Source organism: Rhinoraja longicauda, unplaced genomic scaffold (genome assembly GCF_053455715.1).
Source record: "Rhinoraja longicauda isolate Sanriku21f unplaced genomic scaffold, sRhiLon1.1 Scf000570, whole genome shotgun sequence".
NCBI lineage: Eukaryota > Metazoa > Chordata > Chondrichthyes > Rajiformes > Arhynchobatidae > Rhinoraja > Rhinoraja longicauda.
In genome coordinates, this window is record NW_027601786.1 from 21,879 (window position 1) to 41,841 (window position 19,963).

Genomic DNA, 19,963 nt, shown 5'->3' on the forward strand with positions numbered 1-19,963 from the left:
GCATTCGCTGACTTTCCAGAACCTGCTCCGTGAATTACAGAGGCTGAAGCCCAGGGTGGAGCAGCTAGAAATTGAAAAGATAGAGTACCAGCAGGAACTGGATGCTACAAAGGTAGGGAGTAACGGTCGCGTCCCCTTCTTGTGGAGTTTTGATGATGTACATTGTTTGTCGCTGGGCAAAGACACCATTTATTGCCCATCCCTCGGTGCCCTAGAATGAAGCAGGGCTTCCTGGGCCATTTAAGAGGGTAATGAAGAGTCAACATTATTTGGTGGGTTTGAGATCACATGGGGCTCTACCCAAGACCGGCAGAAATTGCACAGAGGGTGGCATGGTGGCGCAGCGGAGAGTTGCTGCCTTATAGCTCTTGCAGCGCCGGAGACCCGGGTTCGATCCCAACTACGGGTGCTGTCTGTACGGAGTTTGTATGTTCTCCCCGTGACCGCGTGGGTTTTCCTCTTTCCCCCTGCTGTTATCGGACTCTTGAACACTCCTCTCACAAGGAAGAGTGGAGTCCCAATCTCCCAAAATACCTTACTGTGGTACTTTTTTAAACAAATCTGCATATTCTTTGCAACTGGAAAGCTATAACATTATATTCTGTGCTCTTGGCACTAACTCTTGTACTTGGGTATGGCTTGAATGTATTCCTGGATGGTATGATTTAACTGGGCGGCATGCAAACAAAACCATAGATGCCAGATTACCTTCACAGAAAGACTTCAGCGACCACAATGGATTTTATAACAAAGTTATAACAATGGTTTCATGAGCTGTGGTAGCAAATGCCCATCTTTAGTCAGAGGGTGGCGAATCTGTGGAATTCTTTGCCACTGAAAGCTGTGGAGGCAAAGTCAGTAGATATTTTTAAGGCAGAGATAGATAGATTCTTAATTAGTACAGGTGTCAGGGGTTATGGGGAATAGGCAGGGTTGAATGGGGTTAGGAGGGAGAGATAGATCAGCCATGATGGAATGGCGGAGTAGACGGCAGGCCGAATGGCCTAATTCTGCTCCTATTACTTATGACCTTGTGAAATATATCGGCAAAAGGAGCAAAGAAAGTGCGACTGGACACAGGCGAGTGAGACCACCCTCGGTTAGTCAACTTGGTTGGTGTAGACGTTCGGTGGAAGGGCTTATTCCCATGCTCTATGACTAACGCCTTGATCAACGAGCTCAATTTTAAGCAAAATCTTCATGGAAGAGGATGGGTGGAAATTCAAGGAAGGCTCTCCAGATCTAAATTTGAAGGCAAGTGGAGACCACCTCCACTGATTGAGCGTGACAATTCAGGAGATCATGAACCGGAATCAGGGGACTAAGTGACCTGTGAAGGCGGAAGAGATGGTGGAGAGAGTGACTGAGACCTGTGGAGGCCATGGAGCCATCCAGCCTGATTGAGTGGCTGTCTAAACATGTCCCATTTGCCTGTGTTTGACCCATATCCTATCCATGACCCTGTCCAAATGTTGTATTTGTACCCATCTCTGCCACTTTCTCTGGCAGTTCATTCTACTCTCAAAGGTTCCCTTTGAATCATTTCCCTCTCACCTTACATCTGTGCCTGCTAGTTTTAGACTTCCCTACCTTGGACAAAGACTATGACTATCTACCATATCTATCCCCCCTCATGATTTTGCAAAGCTCTATAAGGTCAGAAAGTTGTAGATGTGGCTCAGTCCATTACAAACACCAGACTTCCCAGAGGAACACTTCCTACTGCCTCAGTAACGCAGCCAGCAAAATGAAAGACATCCCAGCCCAATCATTTCTTCTTCTCCTTGCTCCAGTGCAGCAGAAGGTGCAGCAACGTGCACCACCAGACTCGGGAACAGCTTCATCCGAAGACAGACACAAAACGCTGCAGTAACTCAGCGGGACAGGCAGCATCTCTGGAGAGAAGGAATGGGTGACATTTCACGTCGAGACCCTTCTTCAAACGGAAGATCTGAAGAAGGATCTCAACCCGAAACGTCACCCATTCCTTCTCTCCAGAGATGATGCCTGTCCCGCTGAGTTACTGCAGCGTTTTGTGTCTATCTTCAGTTTAAACCAACATCTGCAGTTCCTTCTTGCACAGCTTCATCCTCTGTGTTATCAGCCTTCCATAACCCAGGGTACTGCGTGATTCACCAGTATCCCATTGTGGATATGAGACCTTGTCTATGGAACTGATGCACTACCATGCTGAGAATTATTATCTGCACATTGTATCTTCCCTTTGCTCGATTGTACTTGAGTTTGACTTTTATATTGACTGATGTTTATATCTAGTGTATTCGATCTGTTTGGATAGCAAAACAAAGCTTGTCACTGTGTCGTGAAACATGTGACAAAAGTCATTGAAAAGGTAATTCTAAACCAATTAGTGCCCTACCTGCACCAAAACACCATCCTGGAAAGTTTCCAGTCAGGTTTCAGAGCCCACCACAGCACAGAGTCTGCCTTGTTGAAGGTACACAACGACCTGCTTCTCGCCATCGACACCGGCGACTGTGCAATCCTGCTCCTTCTCGACCTCAGCGCAGCGTTCGATACAGTGGACCACACCATCCTTATTGACCGTCTCCGGTACGCGGTTGGCATTGATGGCACTGCCCTGAGCTGGTTCGCTTCGTACCTCAAAGATAGGAGTTTCGCCATCAACATAGGCAGTTATTCCTCTGCTCCAGCTAGCCTCTCCTGCGGAGTTCCACAAGGCTCCATCCTAGGCCCCATTCTCTTCTCTCTATACATGCTCCCCCTTGGCCAAATCATTCAAAGGCACGGCATTTCTTTCCACTGCTATGCCGATGACACTCAGCTTTACCTCCCCCTGAAACCCAACAACCAGTCAAATTTAAACAGTCTCTTACACTGCCTTGAGGACATAAAATGTTGGATGGCACAGAACTTCCTCCAATTAAATGAGAGCAAGTCTGAGGTCATCCTATTCGGCCCCCCCGACTCCATCAAATTGATAACAGGCAGTCTTCGAAGTCTATCCTCCCTAGTCAAACCGCATGTCAAAAACCTCGGCATGATATTTGACTCTGCATTAAAATTTGATAAGCAAGTCAACGCTGTGGTAAAAGCCAGCTTCTTCCAACTTCGAACCATAGCTAAAATCAAACCTTTCCTCCAATTCGACGACACAGAAAAAATCATTCACGCTTTCATTTCCTCCCGCCTAGACTACTGCAACTCCCTATACACTGGGATCAGCCAATCTTCCCTGTCCCGCCTGCAACTGGTCCAAAACGCCGCAGCGAGACTCCTGACGGGTACCCGTAAAAGGGACCACATCACCCCGATTCTGGCCTCTCTTCACTGGCTCCCTGTACGGTACAGAATCAACTTCAAGCTCCTCCTATTCACGTATAAAGCCCTAAATGGACACTCCCCCCCCACATCAAAAATCTTCTAACCCCCCTCTCTAACTCCAGGTCCCTCAGGTCGGCCGACTTGGGGCTACTCACTATCCCGCGGTCTAGGCTTAAACTCAGGGGTGACCGCGCTTTTGCGGTTGCAGCTCCTAGACTGTGGAACAGCATCCCTCTCCCCATCAGAACTGCCCCCTCCATCGGCTCCCTTAAGTCCAGGCTCAAAACATATTTCTACTCCCTAGCGTTTGAGGCTCATTAAGGAGGCGCTGTGAACTGTTTGTGTGCCACTGTATGTTTCTTTTTTTTTTTTTTTTAATTAATTTTTAAAAATTTTTTTCCATTGGAACCTAATCAGATGTACAGCACTTTGGTCAACGTGGGTTGTTTTTAAATGTGCTATACAAATAAAATTGACTTGACTTGACTTGACAGTAATAAACCTAAACCCCTCGGCCTCCTTCACAAACTGTCTCCGTCTATCCAGTCCCTCCTCATAACTCAAGTGCGGCACAGTGGCGCAGCGGGTTGAGCTGCTGCCTTACAGCGCTGGACACCCAGGTTCAATCCTGACTACAGGTGTTGTCTGTTAGGAGTTTCTACGTTCTCCCCGTGACCACGTGGGTTTTGTTCGGGTGAAGAACTAATGTCCGGGTGATTGTTGGCGCACAGACTCAGTGGGCCGAAGGGCCTGTTTCAATGCTGTATCTCTAAACAAATCTAAACTTTTCCTTTCAAGGCAACATTCTCGTGAATCTTTTCTGCAGCCTCTCGAGCTTCATCACATCCTTCCTACAGTGTGTATGTTTGATCCTATGAACACTATGAAACACCACTTGCACTACCATAGATCTGTTTTCTAATTGTGTTTTTAGCGCTAATGTCTTGTTTTTCCACATGTATAATTTATATTTTGTGTGTTGTCTGGGTCTATGTACCTGTGATGCTGCTGTGAGAAAAATGTTGATAATATCAGTATCTCACCAGAATTGTGCATATGACAATAAACGTTAGGGCAGCACACAGGCACAGCAGTAGTGTTGCTGCCGTACAGCACCAGAGACCTGGGTTCAATCCCGACGACTGATGTTTGTACATTCTCCCTGTGACCGCGTGGGTTTTCTCCGGGTGCTTCTGTTTCCCCCCACACCCTAAAGATGTGCAGGTTAATTGTAGGTTACGGGTGTCAGAGGTTATGGAGATTTGGCAAGAGAATGGGGTTGGGAGGGAGAGATAGATCAGCCATGATTGAATGGCGGAGTAGACTTGATTCCCAATCTCGTTGTACCCCTGTACAATGACAATAAAGATATATTGTATTGTGTGGGATAGAGTGAGTGTGTGAATGATTGCCCATCAGTCACGGACTCCATTTGCCAAGGGGCCTGTTTCCACGCTGTATCTCTAAACTGAACTAAACTTGACAAACAGGCTGATTAAAGTTATAATTTCTCAGTTTTATAAATTGCCCTGATCCAAGATTACAAATTTTGGACCCTTGGAAGTTATTGATCTGGTTAATGTTTTGAAATTTCTTCTCCCATCCAGGCTGAAATCCAAAATCTTCAGGAACAGCTCGGCATAAAAGATATGGAAATTGAGCGGCTACAGAGCCAACTATCTTCTAGAGCTTCTGTGCAGAGTGATGGGTCAGACCGAGGTAGGAATGGTCCTCACAGCCTATCTGAGTTATAAGAACCTACGCTACAGTAGCAGCAATAGCCTATTCTGCCCCGATAGCTGTGTATTTCCAGAGGGGCTGGGTGAAAATAGTAGTAATTCAACAAGTTTTGTACAACTCAAGTTACTCTGCTATGCTGGAAATGCTCAGCACGTCAGGCAGTAGCTGTGGAGGGAGAGACCAGTTCTGGTGAAAGCCACAGGATTGAAATGCCAGCACTACCTCTCTCCCCCCACAGGGGGCACTTGATATACTGACTGCCTCCAGCATTCTCTGCAGTAACTGAACAGTATTCATGGATAGACGCACAATGTTGGAGTAACTCAGTGGGACAGGCAGCATCTCTGCAGGACGTTTTGGGTGGAAACCCTTCTGCAGACTGAGAAGGGTCTCGACCCAAAACATCACCCATGCCTTATATGCAGAGATGCTGCCTGTCCCACTGAGTTACTCCAGCATTTTGTGTCTATCTTCGGTTTAAACCAGCATCTGCAGTTCCTTCCTACAACAAGTATTCATGGATGTTAAGGGAATTAATTGATTGAAAGATACAACACTGAAACAGGCCCTTCGGCCCACAGAATCCTCAATGACCATTGGACACCCATTCACCCAACGAGACACTTAAATGGATTTGGAACATAAAACATAGAAACGGACAGCGCAGAAACAGGCCCAGCAGCCCATGATAACTGTGCCAAACATCATGCCAAGATAAACTAATCTCATCTGCCTGCACATGGCCCATATCCCTCCATTCCCTACAAAAGCCTTTAAGTAAGCACCCCTGTTAGAACCTGAATAATATTCAGCATAAAATCCATTAATTAAACAACCTGACCAGATTGTAGCGAAATTTCTCAACCAGTAGAAATCATTTGCCTTTCACAAACACATTTGTTATAGTAAGTTCTAGGGCAACAGGTCAATATGAATCCTTGTAAAAAGCCAGATGTTCTTTTGGCACAAGTAGACAATGACTCCATTGTGTAGCTCATTATGTTTAGTGTGGCCTGCGGTTTTGATTTCTGTCTCGGGAATGTAGACTACTTTGAATTCTGAGCTGTGTATTGCACTAGGAACTTCAGGTAGCTTTTTGGTCCATCTCCTGCTGTCCCAGGTAATCCCCAGCCAGTGGTTGTTCAGACCATAAGGCAAAGGGGCAGAATGAGGCCATTCGGCCCATCGAGTCCGCTCTGCTGTTGACAATGACTGATCCATTTTTCCCCTCTCAACCCCATCCACCTGCCGTCTCTCTGTAATCTTTGACACCCACTTTTGGGCGGCACGATGGCACAGCGGTAAAGTTGCTGCCTTACAGCACCAGACACTTGGGTTTGATCCTGACAATGGGTACTGTCTGCATGATGTTTCTACCTTCTCCCTGTGACCGCGTGGGTTTTCTCCGGGTGTTCCGGTTTCCTCTCCAAAAACATATAAGTTTGTGGGTTAATTGACTTTGGTAAAATTATAAATTATCCCTAGTGTGCAGGATAGTGCTGGAATACTGGGTGATCGCTGGGCCTAGTGTGCAGGATAGTGCTGGAGTACAGGGTGATTGCTGGGCCTAGTGTGCAGGATAGTCCTAGTGTGCGGCGTGATTGCTGGGCCTAGTGTGCAGGATAGTCCTAGTGTGCGGTGTGATCGCTGGGCTGGGCCTAGTGTGTAGGATAGTGCTGGAGTACAGGGTGATCGCTGGGCCTAGTGTGCAGGATAGTACTGGTGTGCGGGGTGATCGCTGGGCCGGGCCTAGTGTGCAGGATAGTGCCTGTTTACGGGGTGATTGCTGGACTGGGCCTAGTTGCAGGATAGTGCTAGTGTGCTTGCTGGTCGTGGGGAGGACAGGGTGGGCCGAAGGGCCAGTTTCCGCGCTATATCTCTGAAGTAAAAACTAAACGTCACTCATCCCAGCGTTACCCATATAAAAAGGTGAGCAGATGCACAATAGAGGAGGCTGCTGGAAACCAAAGTCAGCATTTCCTCCCACCCTCATTCCCTGCGATGCCTCCAGTCACTTCCATACTAAAGAAACGACATCTATGCATGTTCTGTTCCTAGAGCTTTTTATAGCATATTCTTAAATCCTACCCCTCCCATAAACATAAGCCCACTAGTTTTAGAATCCTCTACCCTGGGAAAACCACTGTAAGCATGCACTTTATCCATGCTCCTCATAATCTTGTACACCTCTAAGGTCATCCCTCAGCCACCTACACGCCAAAGAAAACAAGTCCGTGCCCACCCAACCTCTCCCTGTAACTCCAACTAACGGAGAGGATTTACTTCTGAAGAAATATTGCAGCTTGGCATCTGATGGCATCCTGGTTCATCTGAGACCTGAACATGTTCACTCAGCAGAGCCGGTCCCCCGCCACCTCTGGCATTCCAGGGAAATAATTGGCATTTGTCCAACCTCCTCTCACAACTAATGCCCACTAATGCAGGTAACATTCTGGTAAACCTCTGCACACTTTCCAAATCCTCCACATCCCACCAAGCCTTCCCTGCCTTTCAACTCCCCATGGTGGACTATCCTAGACCTCATCTCTTCTACGGCAGCTTCCCATCTTCCTCAATCCCCTGATCTATCAAAAATCTATCTCCTTCCTCCTTAAATACTCCAAGTAATCTGACTCCCAGGAGCAGTTAGCTTCTTCCAGTTGGTAATGAATAGGTCACAAAATGGCAGATTCTACAGTTGATGGAGCTCAAAGACCAAAATGAAGCAATTGGTTTTCGGTGCCTTGGAATGATCCTGCAAAGAGGATGAAGAGATGAGGATTGCAGGGGGTGGTCTTTCGGGGGAAGATTTTTGGGCAGGGTGTTGAGGTTCCAAGTACCCTCCCAAAAGAGCACATTCCTCCCCGCCACACTGCCAACCCATTGTAATATGCCCTGATTGTGGTGTCAATGACTAATCTTTGCCTTGTGCCCCTGCGATCTCCTCCTGCCTGCACTCTTCCCCGGGGCGTCACAGAGGACGTGTACAGGAAGAAGCTCAAAGACAAACGTAAGCTCTTATCTTCTCTTTGCTGGGTGAAGTGGTGGGAGTTGGGATGAGAGGGATGGGAGAAGTGATATAGTGAGTGGGACAGGCAGGGCATGTTATACAGAGGGTGGGGTCAGGAGTGTGGGATGTGAAGGCTGGTCGAAAGAGGTGAGGGAAATGGATGGGGCCAGAACAGGCAAGAGATTCAGGAGAGGAGTTGTATTTAGTTTAGAGATACAGTGTGGGAACAGGCCCTTTGGCCCCCTGAGTCCACACCGAACTTCGATCACTTGTATACTAGTTCCAGGTCCTTCACTCTTCAGGCAACTTACACGAGCCAATTAACCTACAAACCTGCACGTCTTTGGAATGTGGGTGGAAACCGGAGCGCCCGGGGAAACCCACACAGTCACAGGGAGAATGTACAAACTCCGCACAGACAACACCCATAGTCAGGATGGAACCCGGGTCTCTGGCGCTGTGAAGCTGCAGCTCTATCGCTGTGCCACTGTGCTGCCTCTAATTATTTGGGGTGTAGGAGGAAACCGGAGAGCCCAGGGGAAACCAAGGGTCACAGGGAGAGCGTCGGAGGTCAGGATCGAACCCAGGTCACTGGAACTGTGACACAGCCGCACTGTTGAATGCACAACTGTGGTGCCCAGTACCAAATGCATTGGTCTTGCTCGCCGCATGAAACAATTATCCTTGGTGCAGCAAGTAGGAAAATTGGACCAATTTTGCAATGCAAATTTATTGGGCGTACTTAAATTGTGAGACTTGCTTTGTTCATGCCATCAACATTTTCAGAGGTGATTCTTTTCCATTTCCTGCACCCTCACGAGGGACTCACTCGGTGTGATAGAGTCAGACAGCCTTCAGCCCATCTCATGCATGTCACCCAAGATGCCCTGTCGAAGCCAGTCCCCATTTGCCCACATTTGGCCCATATCACTCTAAACTATTCTTATCCATGTACGTGTCCAAACGTCATTGAAATGTTGTTATTGTTCCTGCCTCAGCTGCTTCCCCTGGCAGCTCATTCCATTTACAAGAAAGTCAATAGACAATAGGTGCAGGAGGAGGCCATTCGGCCCTTCGAGCCAGCACTGCCATTCATTATGATCATGGCTGATCATCCACAATCAATACCCTGTTCCTGCCTTCTCCCCATACCCCCTGACTCTGCTATCTTTAAGAGCTCTATCTAACTCTCTCTTGAAAGCATCCAGAGAATCAGCCTCCACTGCCTTCTGTGGCAGAGAATTTCACAGATTTACAACTCCCGGGGTCAAAAGGTTTTTCCTCATCTCCGTTATAAATGGCCTACCCCTTATTCTTAAACTGCGACCCCTGGTTCTGGACTCCCCCAACATTGGGAACATGTTTCCTGCCTCTAACATGTCCAACTCCTTAATAATCTTGTATGTTTCAATAAGAGTCAAGAGTGTTTTATTGTCATATGTACTGAACTGGAACAATGAAATTCTTACTTGCAGTAGCACAACGGGTTTATAAACACTGTATTTAATATATAATATTATACACAAACACTAAAAAGCTGAATAATTGTAAAGCCCAATATAATGCAAAAACAAAACAAAGCCGGTCCCTAGTGTAACCAAAGCAGTTCGTAGTTTAGAGTGGCCAAACGACTCAATGCTGCCAACCTCTATCGAATAGTCGGTGCCACCAACCTCTGTGTGGAAAAAGTTGCCCCTCAGTTTATTTTCCAATCTTTCACTTCAGCTTAAACCTAAGGCATCTAGTTCTTGATTCCCTTACCCTGGAGAAAAACAGTGTACATTCACCCTATCTATCCCCCCTCTTGATTTTCTATGTGAATAGGGCCGTAGTAGCCTTATGGGGCCGTAGCAGCCCTATGGCCACTATGGGGCCGTAGCAGCCCTACGATTGTGTAAGTTTCCATGCTGTAGGACTCTATGTGATGGTGAGGTGCACAAAGCAGCTTGTTGGTAATGGCACCATCTCTGTTACAGACCAAGAGGTGCAGAAGCTAAAGGTTGGACTGGACTCCCTTCTGGCTTCCAATGAAGAGAAGGTAAGGGATAATGTCCGGAAATATCTCCCCAGCTCATCTTACCCTCCCCTCTTGCTTCCAGTCCGCACCCGCAGCCCGCCCCCACTCCCCCCCGCCCACACTCCCCCGCTCCCCCACTCCACCACTCCCCCACTCCACCACTCGCCGTCCACGGCTCGCTGCGTTCCCGCTACTGCCATTGTGGCAGCTTCAGGTCGTGGGTGAGGGGGAGCCTCTGTTGCCTGTGGATCCCTGGCTAATGGTACACAGATTGGAGCCAGTATCTTCAGTGCCGAGACCTGCAGCCGAGGCCTCCTTTGCCCTCTTAGGTGGATGTAGCAGATTCATAGACACAGAAGAATTTCTATCCACCTTCTTGCCTCCCTTCTTTATTTACAAAGAAAAAATCCTGGTTTGCTTGCCATTGGCGAGCTCTTGCTGTGCAAAACTGGGCCAGAACTCTCCTCCCTAAACCAGCACTCAGCCTGCCATCGCACATCATTGCAAAGAGTCTAGAGTGCAAAGCTGTGGAAGGAGTTTAAAAAATGTACGTCTTTCGTGGCGAGAGTGGTCAACCGTTTTTAAAAAAGGTTCTTCTTTGGCCAGGATCTGAGGATTGAGGAATTGAGTCGCCTGCTGGCCCAGTGCAGAATGATGAAGCAGGTGATGCTGATTGTCCAAGGTAAGGAAGGTCACTCTGTCACCTCCCAGCCCACCCCGACCAACAGGCCTCCAAGGTCACTCTTCCCCATCAGGGTTACACCAGGTCATAAAGGATGTTGGTGGGCATGAAGACCCTGGCACTCTCTTTGATCGGACGACTGGCTTTATCTTGCACTGAATGGGACTAGCTCAGGATGGCATCTTGGTTAGCGTGGATGAGTTGAACAGCCTGCTTCCACACTGCCTGACTCTCTGGGTGGGATATTGCAGAAGCTGGTGATCATGCCGCCTGGCGTCCACCATTGACTCTTTTGGGCACAGACTGGTCACTGAAAGCCTCAGTGGCGATGGCAGGTTCGAGGAAGTCACGATGCGGAAGCGCCCAGTCGGGAATAAGCGCCCAGTCGGGAATAGCTTATCGGATACAGCGGGTATGAACCTATTCCTAAATCTGGTGATGCGCGCTTTGAAGGTTTTGTATGTTCTGACCACATTTGGTTTGGAGGGATATGGACCAAGCGCAGGCAGATGGGACTAGTGTAGCTGGGACATGTTGGCCGGTGTGGGTAAATTGGGCCGAAGGACCTGTTTCCACCCTCTATGACTCTATGACCACATCTGGGAATTTGGAAGCAACATCTGGGAATTTGCAAGTAACAAGTGATGCATCACCAGATGGACACAAAGTGCTGGAGATCTCAGTGAGTCAGGCAGCACCTCTGGAGGAAAAAGGTAGGAGATGTTTTGGGTCAGGGCCCTCCTTCAGACGGAAAGTAGGGGGTGGGGGGACCAGGACTAGCCTCTCGCCCCCAGCTCATCAACCCCCCGCCCCCACCCCCACCCCCAACCCCAACTTTGTGTTTCTCTTTGGTATTAACCAGCATCTGCAGCACTTTGATTTTATCCAAGGTTTATGCGTCACCAGTGTTTGTGATGATCTCCCAGGAGAGTCGAATAACTGACTCTGAAGGGTCTCAACCCGAAACGTCACCCATTCCTTCTCTCCAGAGATGCTGCCTGTCCCGCTGAGTTACTCCAGCTTTTTTTTGCCTATCTTCAGTTTAAACCAGCAACTGCATTTCCTTCCTACACGAATAACTGACACAGTCTCCTCAAGTAATGTTGGACTAGCTTGTTACTGCTGCCAAGAATGGTGGGGTAATATAAAATCATGAGAGGTTTAGAAAGGGGGGACAGTCAAAATCATTTTCCCATGAAAGGAGTATCAAAATCAAGAGGGCGAGGCTTGTGAGAGGAAGGGTTTGAAGGGGATCTGAGGGGCGGGTTATTTTTATACAGAGTAGTTGATATCTGTTACGTGCTGCCAGAGGAGGTGGTGGAATCGGATACAACACCACTGTTTAAGTGGCATTTAGGTGCATATTTAAATGGAAAGGCATTGAAGTATATGGACCCCAATGTGGGCAAATTGGATTAGAGTGGATGGGCCAAAAATGACAGAGTGGGCATGATGGGCAAAAGGGCGAGAGGAGCAAAATTTAAAGGAGATGTACAAAGTAAGTTTTTTTCCACAGAGGGTGGTGGGTGCTAGGAACATGCTCCCAGGGGCAGCGTTGGAGGCTGATACGATAGTGGTGTTTAAGAGGCATTTAAATAAAAAGTGCAAGGTCAACAATGAAGTAGATTGGAAGATCAGGACTGAAGTTCTAGCTTATGGGAGGGCTGTTCAGTAGTCTGATAACAGTGAGGACAAGCCGTTCCTGTATCTGGTGTAACATGGTTTCAAGATTTCGCATGTTAGTGTAATATAGAGATACAGTGCCCTTCGGCCCACTGAGTCTGTGCTGACTTGCAATCTCTGCACATCAACACTATCCTACATACTTGGGACAATTTACAATTTTACCGAAGCCAATCAACCTACAAACCTGCACCCGGAGAATACCCACGCACATCACTCGTAGTCAGGATCAGACAATAGACAATAGACAATAGACAATAGGTGCAGGAGTAGGCCATTCAGCCCTTCGAGCCAGCACCGCCATTCAATGCGATCATGGCTGATCACTATCAATCAGTACCCCGTTCCTGCCTTCTCCCCATACCCCCTCACTCCGCTATCCTTAAGAGCTCTATCCAGCTCTCTCTTGAAAGCATCCAACGAACTGGCCTCCACTGCCTTCTGAGGCAGAGAATTCCACACCTTCACCACCCTCTGACTGAAAAAGTTCTTCCTCATCTCCGTTCTAAATGGCCTACCCCTTATTCTCAAACTGTGGCCCCTTGTTCTGGACTCCCCCAACATTGGGAACATGTTATCTGCCTCTAATGTGTCCAATCCCCTAATTATCTTATATGTTTCAATAAGATCCCCCCTCATCCTTCTAAATTCCTAGGTCTCTGGTGCTGTTAGGCAGCAACTCTACCGCTGCGCCACTGGATGTGGGCGCATGGATATACAAGAAATGGTGGGGTACGGACCCCGTGCAGGCAGAGGAGATTAGTTTATCTCGGCCTTATGCTCGGCACACGTTTCTGTGCTGTGCAACTCTATATCTTGTCACTACACATGTGGTAAACTTGCTCCCAATGTTTTACCGAAGGATCTTCAGAACAAGGACACCTGGAGAACAGTGAAGAGGAGCTGAGCGTCTGTTCAATGACGGCAACCCCCACCCTAATGGGGTACGCTGAAGAAACGAAACCAGAGGTAATGTCCTTTCAGTTGTCTTCTAACGTGTACCTTCAACTTTCGTTCTGTGTACATTGGTGGGGCACAGAGGGCAGGATCCTTGTTTACCCATGACGGCTTTGCAGAGATGTAATCTCTTGAGCTGTCTGTGTCCAGTTTGCATGTTGAGTCTGTGACCCCTCCCCTATCGCAAAACCATGTGGGTCGATTAGTTGATTAACCACTGTAAAGACAAAAAGAAACCTTGGTTTATGGGGATGCGATAAAATCCTGAGGGGAGTTGATGGGAATGGGGGGTGAGTAGATAAAGATGGATGAATGTGAATGGGTGGTTGATGGTCGGTACCGACTGGGTGGGCCAAAGGGCCAGTACCGACTGGGTGGGCCAAAGGGCCAGTTTCTGTGCCGTATCTCTCTAGAACTCCAGAAATTTGAGCACAGGACAAATCTGTGCAGAACTGAAAGTGCTGTACTCTCAGAGAAACGTATTTTCCGAAGGAAGTGAAGCCCAACAGCAGATGAGATATAATCAGGTGGATGCAAAGAGCCCATGGGTCAAACTGGGCAAATAGTTGAGGCAGGTACGATAACAGCATTTAAAAGACATTTGGGCAGGAACGTGGGTAGGAAAGGTTTGGAGTGGTATGGATCAATGGCAGGAAAATGAGACCAGCTTGGATAGGGTACTTTGGTTTGGATGGACGAGATGGAAGTTGCCTGGTTGCCCAACGACCAGGGAATGGGCTTGATCCAGTGATTGTCATGTTGTGCACATCATGGTCACCGTTTTCCTTGCCTCACTTCACAGTGGCGCAGCGGTAGAGTTGCAGCCTTACAGCGCCAGAGACCCGGGTTCCATCCTGACTATGGGTGCTGTCTGTACGGAGTTTGTGCGCCTTACAGTGCCAGAGACCCGGGTTCCATCCTGACTACGGGTGCTGTCTGTACGGAGTTTGTACGCTGTCCCGGTGACCTGCGTGGGTTTTCTCAGAGATCTTCGGTTTCCTTCCACACTTCAAAGTCGTGCTGGTTTGTAGGTTAATTGACTTGGTATAAATGTAAAATTGTCCCTAGTGTGCGTAAGGTAGTGTTAAAACGGGATCACTGGTCGATGCGGACTCGGTGGGCTGAAGGGCCTGTTTCTGCACTGTATCTCTAAACTAACCTAAACTTCAGTGACTGTATTTCGCCTGGCTCAGGTGCAGTTTGAGATCATGGAAGGAGGAGCCCTGCCCTGTTGTGGTATTGCAAGGACTATTTTGTTATATCACAAGGACTACTTTGTTTGCCCGCGTAGCAACATGTATATGTGGGAATGACGTAATATGGGCAGGGCACTCTAGTTCCAGGTGGCCGTGAAATAAAGAGCCTGGATTTATGCTCGGCTTCAAACCCCTAAATACGTGTACCTGTGGTCATTCCAGAGTCATAACAACGGTATAACAGATACTGGACCATGAGGTACAACATGCCCTTGCAAGGTTGTGGTTTTTGCTAAACATTTCTTTTTGAATTTCTTCTTGTTTCGATACAGATGTCACCCAGAGTCCCCTCGTCATTGGTGGAATTGGTTCCACCTCCTGTTGAGATCGAAATGAGGTAAAGAGAAACTCAACCCTGGGTGAGAGGTTGGGGCAGAGGCTGTTGTATCTCCTCGGGCGCGTTTGAATGGAGAAACAAGGTACTGCAGACGTTGGAATCTTGAGCCAAAAGACAGTGCTGGAGGAACCCTGCAGGTCAGGCAGCATCTGTGGAGCGGCATGAACAGATGACATTTCGGGTCAAAACCTGTCCTTTAAACTGATCAGGTGAAGGGCGACCTGATAGAATAACACAGGCAGTTGGGGCTAGTGTAGATGGGGCATGTTGGTCAGCGTGGGAAAGATAGGCTGAAGGTCCTGTTCCATGCGGTATGACTCTGACTCAATGGCTCCATGACTAATAATATAAGATCTTGAGAGGTAGACATTTTCCCATGATAGGGGTATTAAAAACAAGAAGGCATAGGTGTGCGTGAGGCTGGGGTTTTAAAGAGGACTTGTGACTAGTGGTGTGCCTCAGGGTTCGTTGCTGGGCCTGTTACTGTTTGTCATCTACATCAATGATTCAGGTATGTGAATTTTCCGCGTTTCCGCGGATTTTCACGTTTTTAAAATCCATTCTCCGTGTTTTTTGCATGATTTCCGCGTTTTTCACTTTGCCAAAACCGTTTTTAAAAGTAAGCTGGGTCTCTATTCCTTGGAGCGCAAGAGGATGAGGGGTGATCTTATAGAGGTGTACAAAATCATGAGAGGAATAGATCAGATAGATGCACAGAGCCTTTTCCCCAGAGTAGGGGAATCGAGGACCAGAGGACATAGGCTCAAGGAGAAGGGGAAAAGATTTCATAGGAATCTGAGAGGTACCTTTCTCATACAAAGGGTGGTGGGTGTATGGAACAAGCTGTCAGAGGAGGTGGTTGAGGCTGGGACTATCCCATTTTTTAAGAAACAGACAGGTATATGGATAGGACAGGTTTGGAGGGATGTGGGCCAAGCACAGGCAAGTGGGACTAGTGTAGCTGGGACATTGTTGGCGTTGTGGGTGAGTTGGGCCGAAGGGCTGTTTCCACACTGTATCACTCTATGACTGGCAATTGACATTAGTATAGATTGGGAAATGTGAAACTGCAGATGACGGAATCCAAAACCTGGAAGAACCCAGCCAATCAACCCGCATTTGCAAAAAGGAATCTGGGTGAGTGAGCCTGACAGACTTGGGGGCAGTGGAGGGGTGTCAGTGTTCAAAACAGAGCTAGAGGCAGGAGTGATCATAGAGTCATACAGCACGGATACAGGCCCTTCAGCCCAACCTATCCATGTTGACAAAGATGCACCATCTATGCTAATCCCACCTGTCCATGTTTGGCCAATATCTCTCGAAACCTTTCCTATCCATTTACTTGTCCAAACTGACATGTGAAAGAAAACATCATAGACAGATGAGGAGATAAGGAGCAAATGTGTTGACCATCAGTGATGACTTTCAGAGTAGGGTGAGAACAAAAGTAGATAGAGTGTTGAAGAAGACGTTGGCATGCTTGCCTTCGTGGGTCAGGGCTTTGAGTTTAAGAGTTAGGAAGTCGTGTTGCGGTTTTATAGGACTTTCGTTAGGACGCATTTGAAAAATTGGGTGAAGTTCTGGTCACCCCATTCCAGGCAAGAAGTGGAGGCTTGGCATAGGGTGCAAAAGAGGCTTGGATTAGAGGGTGAAAGGGACAAAGTACTAGAACAACTCAGCGGGTCAATTTCTGGATGTCCTTGTTCTCCAGAGATGCTGCCTGACCGCTGAGTTGCTCCAGCACTTTGTGTGTATCTTTGGTATAAACCAGCATCTGCAGTTCCTTCCTGCATATTTGGATTAGAGGGTATTAGCTTTTAAGAGAGATTAGACTAATGTGAATTGTTTTCACTGAAGTATTGAAAACTGAGAGGAAACCTGATAGAGTTTATAAAAAATATGAGTAGAGTTATTGATCATGTGCAGGTAGAAGGGGTTACTTTAATTTGGCATCATGTTCAGCCCAAATATTATGGGCCAAAGGGCCTGTTTCAGTGCTGTACTGTTCTTCATTCTATGAGAAGAGGATGTAAGCAAGATAATGGAAAACAATGAGAAGTTAGATAATTCACTGTTCATCCCAGAGGATTGCAAAGTGCCCAAACAGAGATAAGACTTTGCTCCTCCAAAGACCCTTCGCTCACTCAGTCAGTATCCTGCTTCAGGTCACGTGATCTGTCTTTACCCATGGAGTCCTTTGTCCTTTACGTCATTCCTTCCCCCCGCTCCTCTTTCAACACTGCTAACCCTTCCACTCTTGCCCCAGTTCTGAGACAGGGTCTCTGACCGGAAACCTGAACTGGTTCCTCTTTCCTGCTGCTTGGATGACAGCATTTGTTTCAGGTGTAGTCCTGATCTTCCAACCAACCGCATTGCGGCTATTGGACTTTTTATTTGTAACTAATGCTACAAAGCTGCAAAACTACATCCTGCTCTCTGGTATTTTCCCTTTGTGTACATCTTGCACTTTGTGTACAGCTTGATTGTACTTGTGGCACAGCGGTAGAGCTGCTGCCTTAGACCCGGCTACAGGTGCTGTCTGCACGGAGTTTGTACGTTTTCCCCGTGACCATGCGGGTTTTCACCGGGTGCTCCGGTTTCCTCCTACACTCCAAAGATGTAGAGGCTTGTCAGTTAATTGGCATTGGTAAAAATTGTAAATTGTCCCTTGTGTGTAGGATAGTGCTAGTGTACGGGGTGATTGCTGGTTGGTGTGGACTTGGTGGGCTGAAATTCCTGTTTCCGCACCGTATCTCTAAAGTGTAAAATCTATAATTTGACTGCGTAGCACGCAAATAAAGTGTTTCTCCATATCAATGTACACGTTGCAATAGTGAACCAATACTACTCTGCTCCAATCTCAAGCACTAATCAAGCCTTATTTGCATTCTAGACGCGCCCAGCTTCACCCTGACAGAGACATGACTGCAGGCAATGAAATCGAGGCTCCAATGCATTGGTGAGTAGAACAAGGGGCATGAACAACGGTTGTTCCAGCGGTACTGATAACCACAGCTGCCCAGAGCTCTGTGTATCTGCACTATACCAAGCACAGGCTCTGAGATAGTTTCACTGAACACCTCCTCTCAGGCCGCCTAAACCAACCTGATCTCCCAGTTGCTAAACACTTTAACTCCCCCTCCCATTCCCACACTGACCTTTCTGTCCTCGGCCTCCTCCATAGTCAGAGAGAGGCCCAGCGCAAATTGGAGGAACAGCACTTCATATTTTGCTTGGGCAGCTAACACCCCAACGGTATGAATATTGACTTCCTTAAATTCAGGTAACCCTTGCCTTCCCTCTCTCTCCATCCCTTTCCAGTTCTCCGACTAGTCTGACTGTCCCCGTTTAGATTTTATCTCCGTTTGCTTTGTTGTGACCTTCTCCTTGCGAACAATGATCTATTCTACATTTTCCTTGAACTGCATCCCCTTTGTCTCATTTTCACACCTTACTCTTTCTTATCTCTTTATCTCCGTCTTCCCTGACTCATTCTGAAGAAGGGTCTCGACCCGAAATGTCACCCATTCCTTCTCTCCAGAGATGCTGCCTGTCCCGCTGAGTTACTCCAGCATTTCGTGCTGATCTAGGGTTTGGTTGTGAATCTGACCTCTTCCACCACAAACCCTTGGACACTCTGGTACAGGCAAGTAATCCAGGTCCACAAGGTGCCCCAGAGGTGAGCCTCACTAATAGCTCATTGACGTGAAGCCTAGACATGCCCTTCCTCCCCACTGCCTGATGCAGTGACGACCCTCATCTCTCAGCCGCTCCATCACTCGTCCCCACTCACCCTCCATGTCCCTCCCAGCCCCAAGCTCACCTGCCCCTCTTGCATAATTCTCTCTCCCCTCAGTTCTCCCCTCTCGTCTTTGAGTCCCCCCCCTTCCCCACTTGTCTTTGCACCGCCCCCCCCGCCCATTTACCCCCCTCCCCCATGCTTGTGTTTTCTCTCTGTTCGGGTGGCACAGCGGTAGAGTTGCTGCCTTACAGTGCCAGACACCAGGTATGTATGCTGACTGTATATATAGTCAGCATACATACAGACTATGGGTGCTGTCTGTACAGAGTTTGTACGTTCTCTCTGTGACCGCGTGGGTCTCAATAGACAATAGACAATAGACAATAGGTGCAGGAGTGGGCCATTCAGCCCTTCGAGCCAGCACCGCCATTCAATGCGATCATGGCTGATCACTCTCAATCAGTACCCCGTTCCTGCCTTCTCCCCATACCCCCTGACTCCGCTATCTTTAAGAGCTCTATCTAGCTCTCTCTTGAATGCACTCAGAGAATTGGCCTCCACTGCCTTCTGAGGCAGAGAATTCCACAGATTCACAACTCTCTGACTGAAAAGGTTTTTCCTCATCTCCGTTCTAAATGGCCTACCCCTTATTCTTAAACTGTGGCTCCTGGTTCTGGACTCCCCCAACATTGGGAACATGTTTCCTGCCTCTAACGTGTCCAACCCCTTAATAATCTTATACGTTTCGATAAGATCCCCTCTCATCCTTCTAAATTCCCGTGTATACAAGCCTAGTCGCTCCAGTCTTTCAACATATGACAGTGCCGCCATTCCGGGAATTAACCTAGTAAACCTACGCTGCACGCCTTCAATAGCAAGAATATCCTTCCTAAAATTTGGAGACCAATACTGCACACAGTACTCCAGGTGCGGTCTCACTAGGGCCCTGTACAACTGCAGAAGGACCTCTTTGCTCCTTTTCTCAACTCCTCTTGTTATGAAGGCCAACATTCCATTGGCTTTCTTCACTGCCTGCTGTACCTGCATGTTTCCTTTCAGTGACTGATGCACTAGACAACCCAGATCTCGTTGTACGTCCCCTTTTCCTAACTTGACACCATTCAGATAATAATCTGCCTTCCTATTCTTACCACCAAAGTGGATAACCTCACACTTATCCACATTAAACTGCATCTGCCACGCATCCGCCCACTCACGCAACCTGTCCAAGTC

The 19,963-nt window shown here is 47.8% G+C and overlaps 1 protein-coding gene across 5 annotated transcripts in view; it reads left to right on the forward strand.

Annotated features, from left to right (window-relative positions):
- LOC144591091 (liprin-beta-2-like) overlaps window positions 1-19,963 on the forward strand; it is a 65,914-nt gene that overhangs the window by 20,135 nt on the left and 25,816 nt on the right. For 3 of the 5 annotated variants that reach the window (XM_078395415.1, XM_078395416.1, XM_078395418.1), the window contains exons 4-11: window positions 20-112; window positions 4,914-5,025; window positions 8,024-8,056; window positions 10,033-10,094; window positions 10,680-10,755; window positions 13,301-13,407; window positions 14,924-14,988; window positions 17,882-17,947. In XM_078395415.1, coding sequence (XP_078251541.1) covers window positions 20-112; window positions 4,914-5,025; window positions 8,024-8,056; window positions 10,033-10,094; window positions 10,680-10,755; window positions 13,301-13,407; window positions 14,924-14,988; window positions 17,882-17,947 — 614 coding nt within the window. The remainder of the gene's footprint in view (window positions 1-19; window positions 113-4,913; window positions 5,026-8,023; window positions 8,057-10,032; window positions 10,095-10,679; window positions 10,756-13,300; window positions 13,408-14,923; window positions 14,989-17,881; window positions 17,948-19,963) is intronic. The other 2 variants (XM_078395417.1, XM_078395419.1) reach the window with 2 other exon arrangements.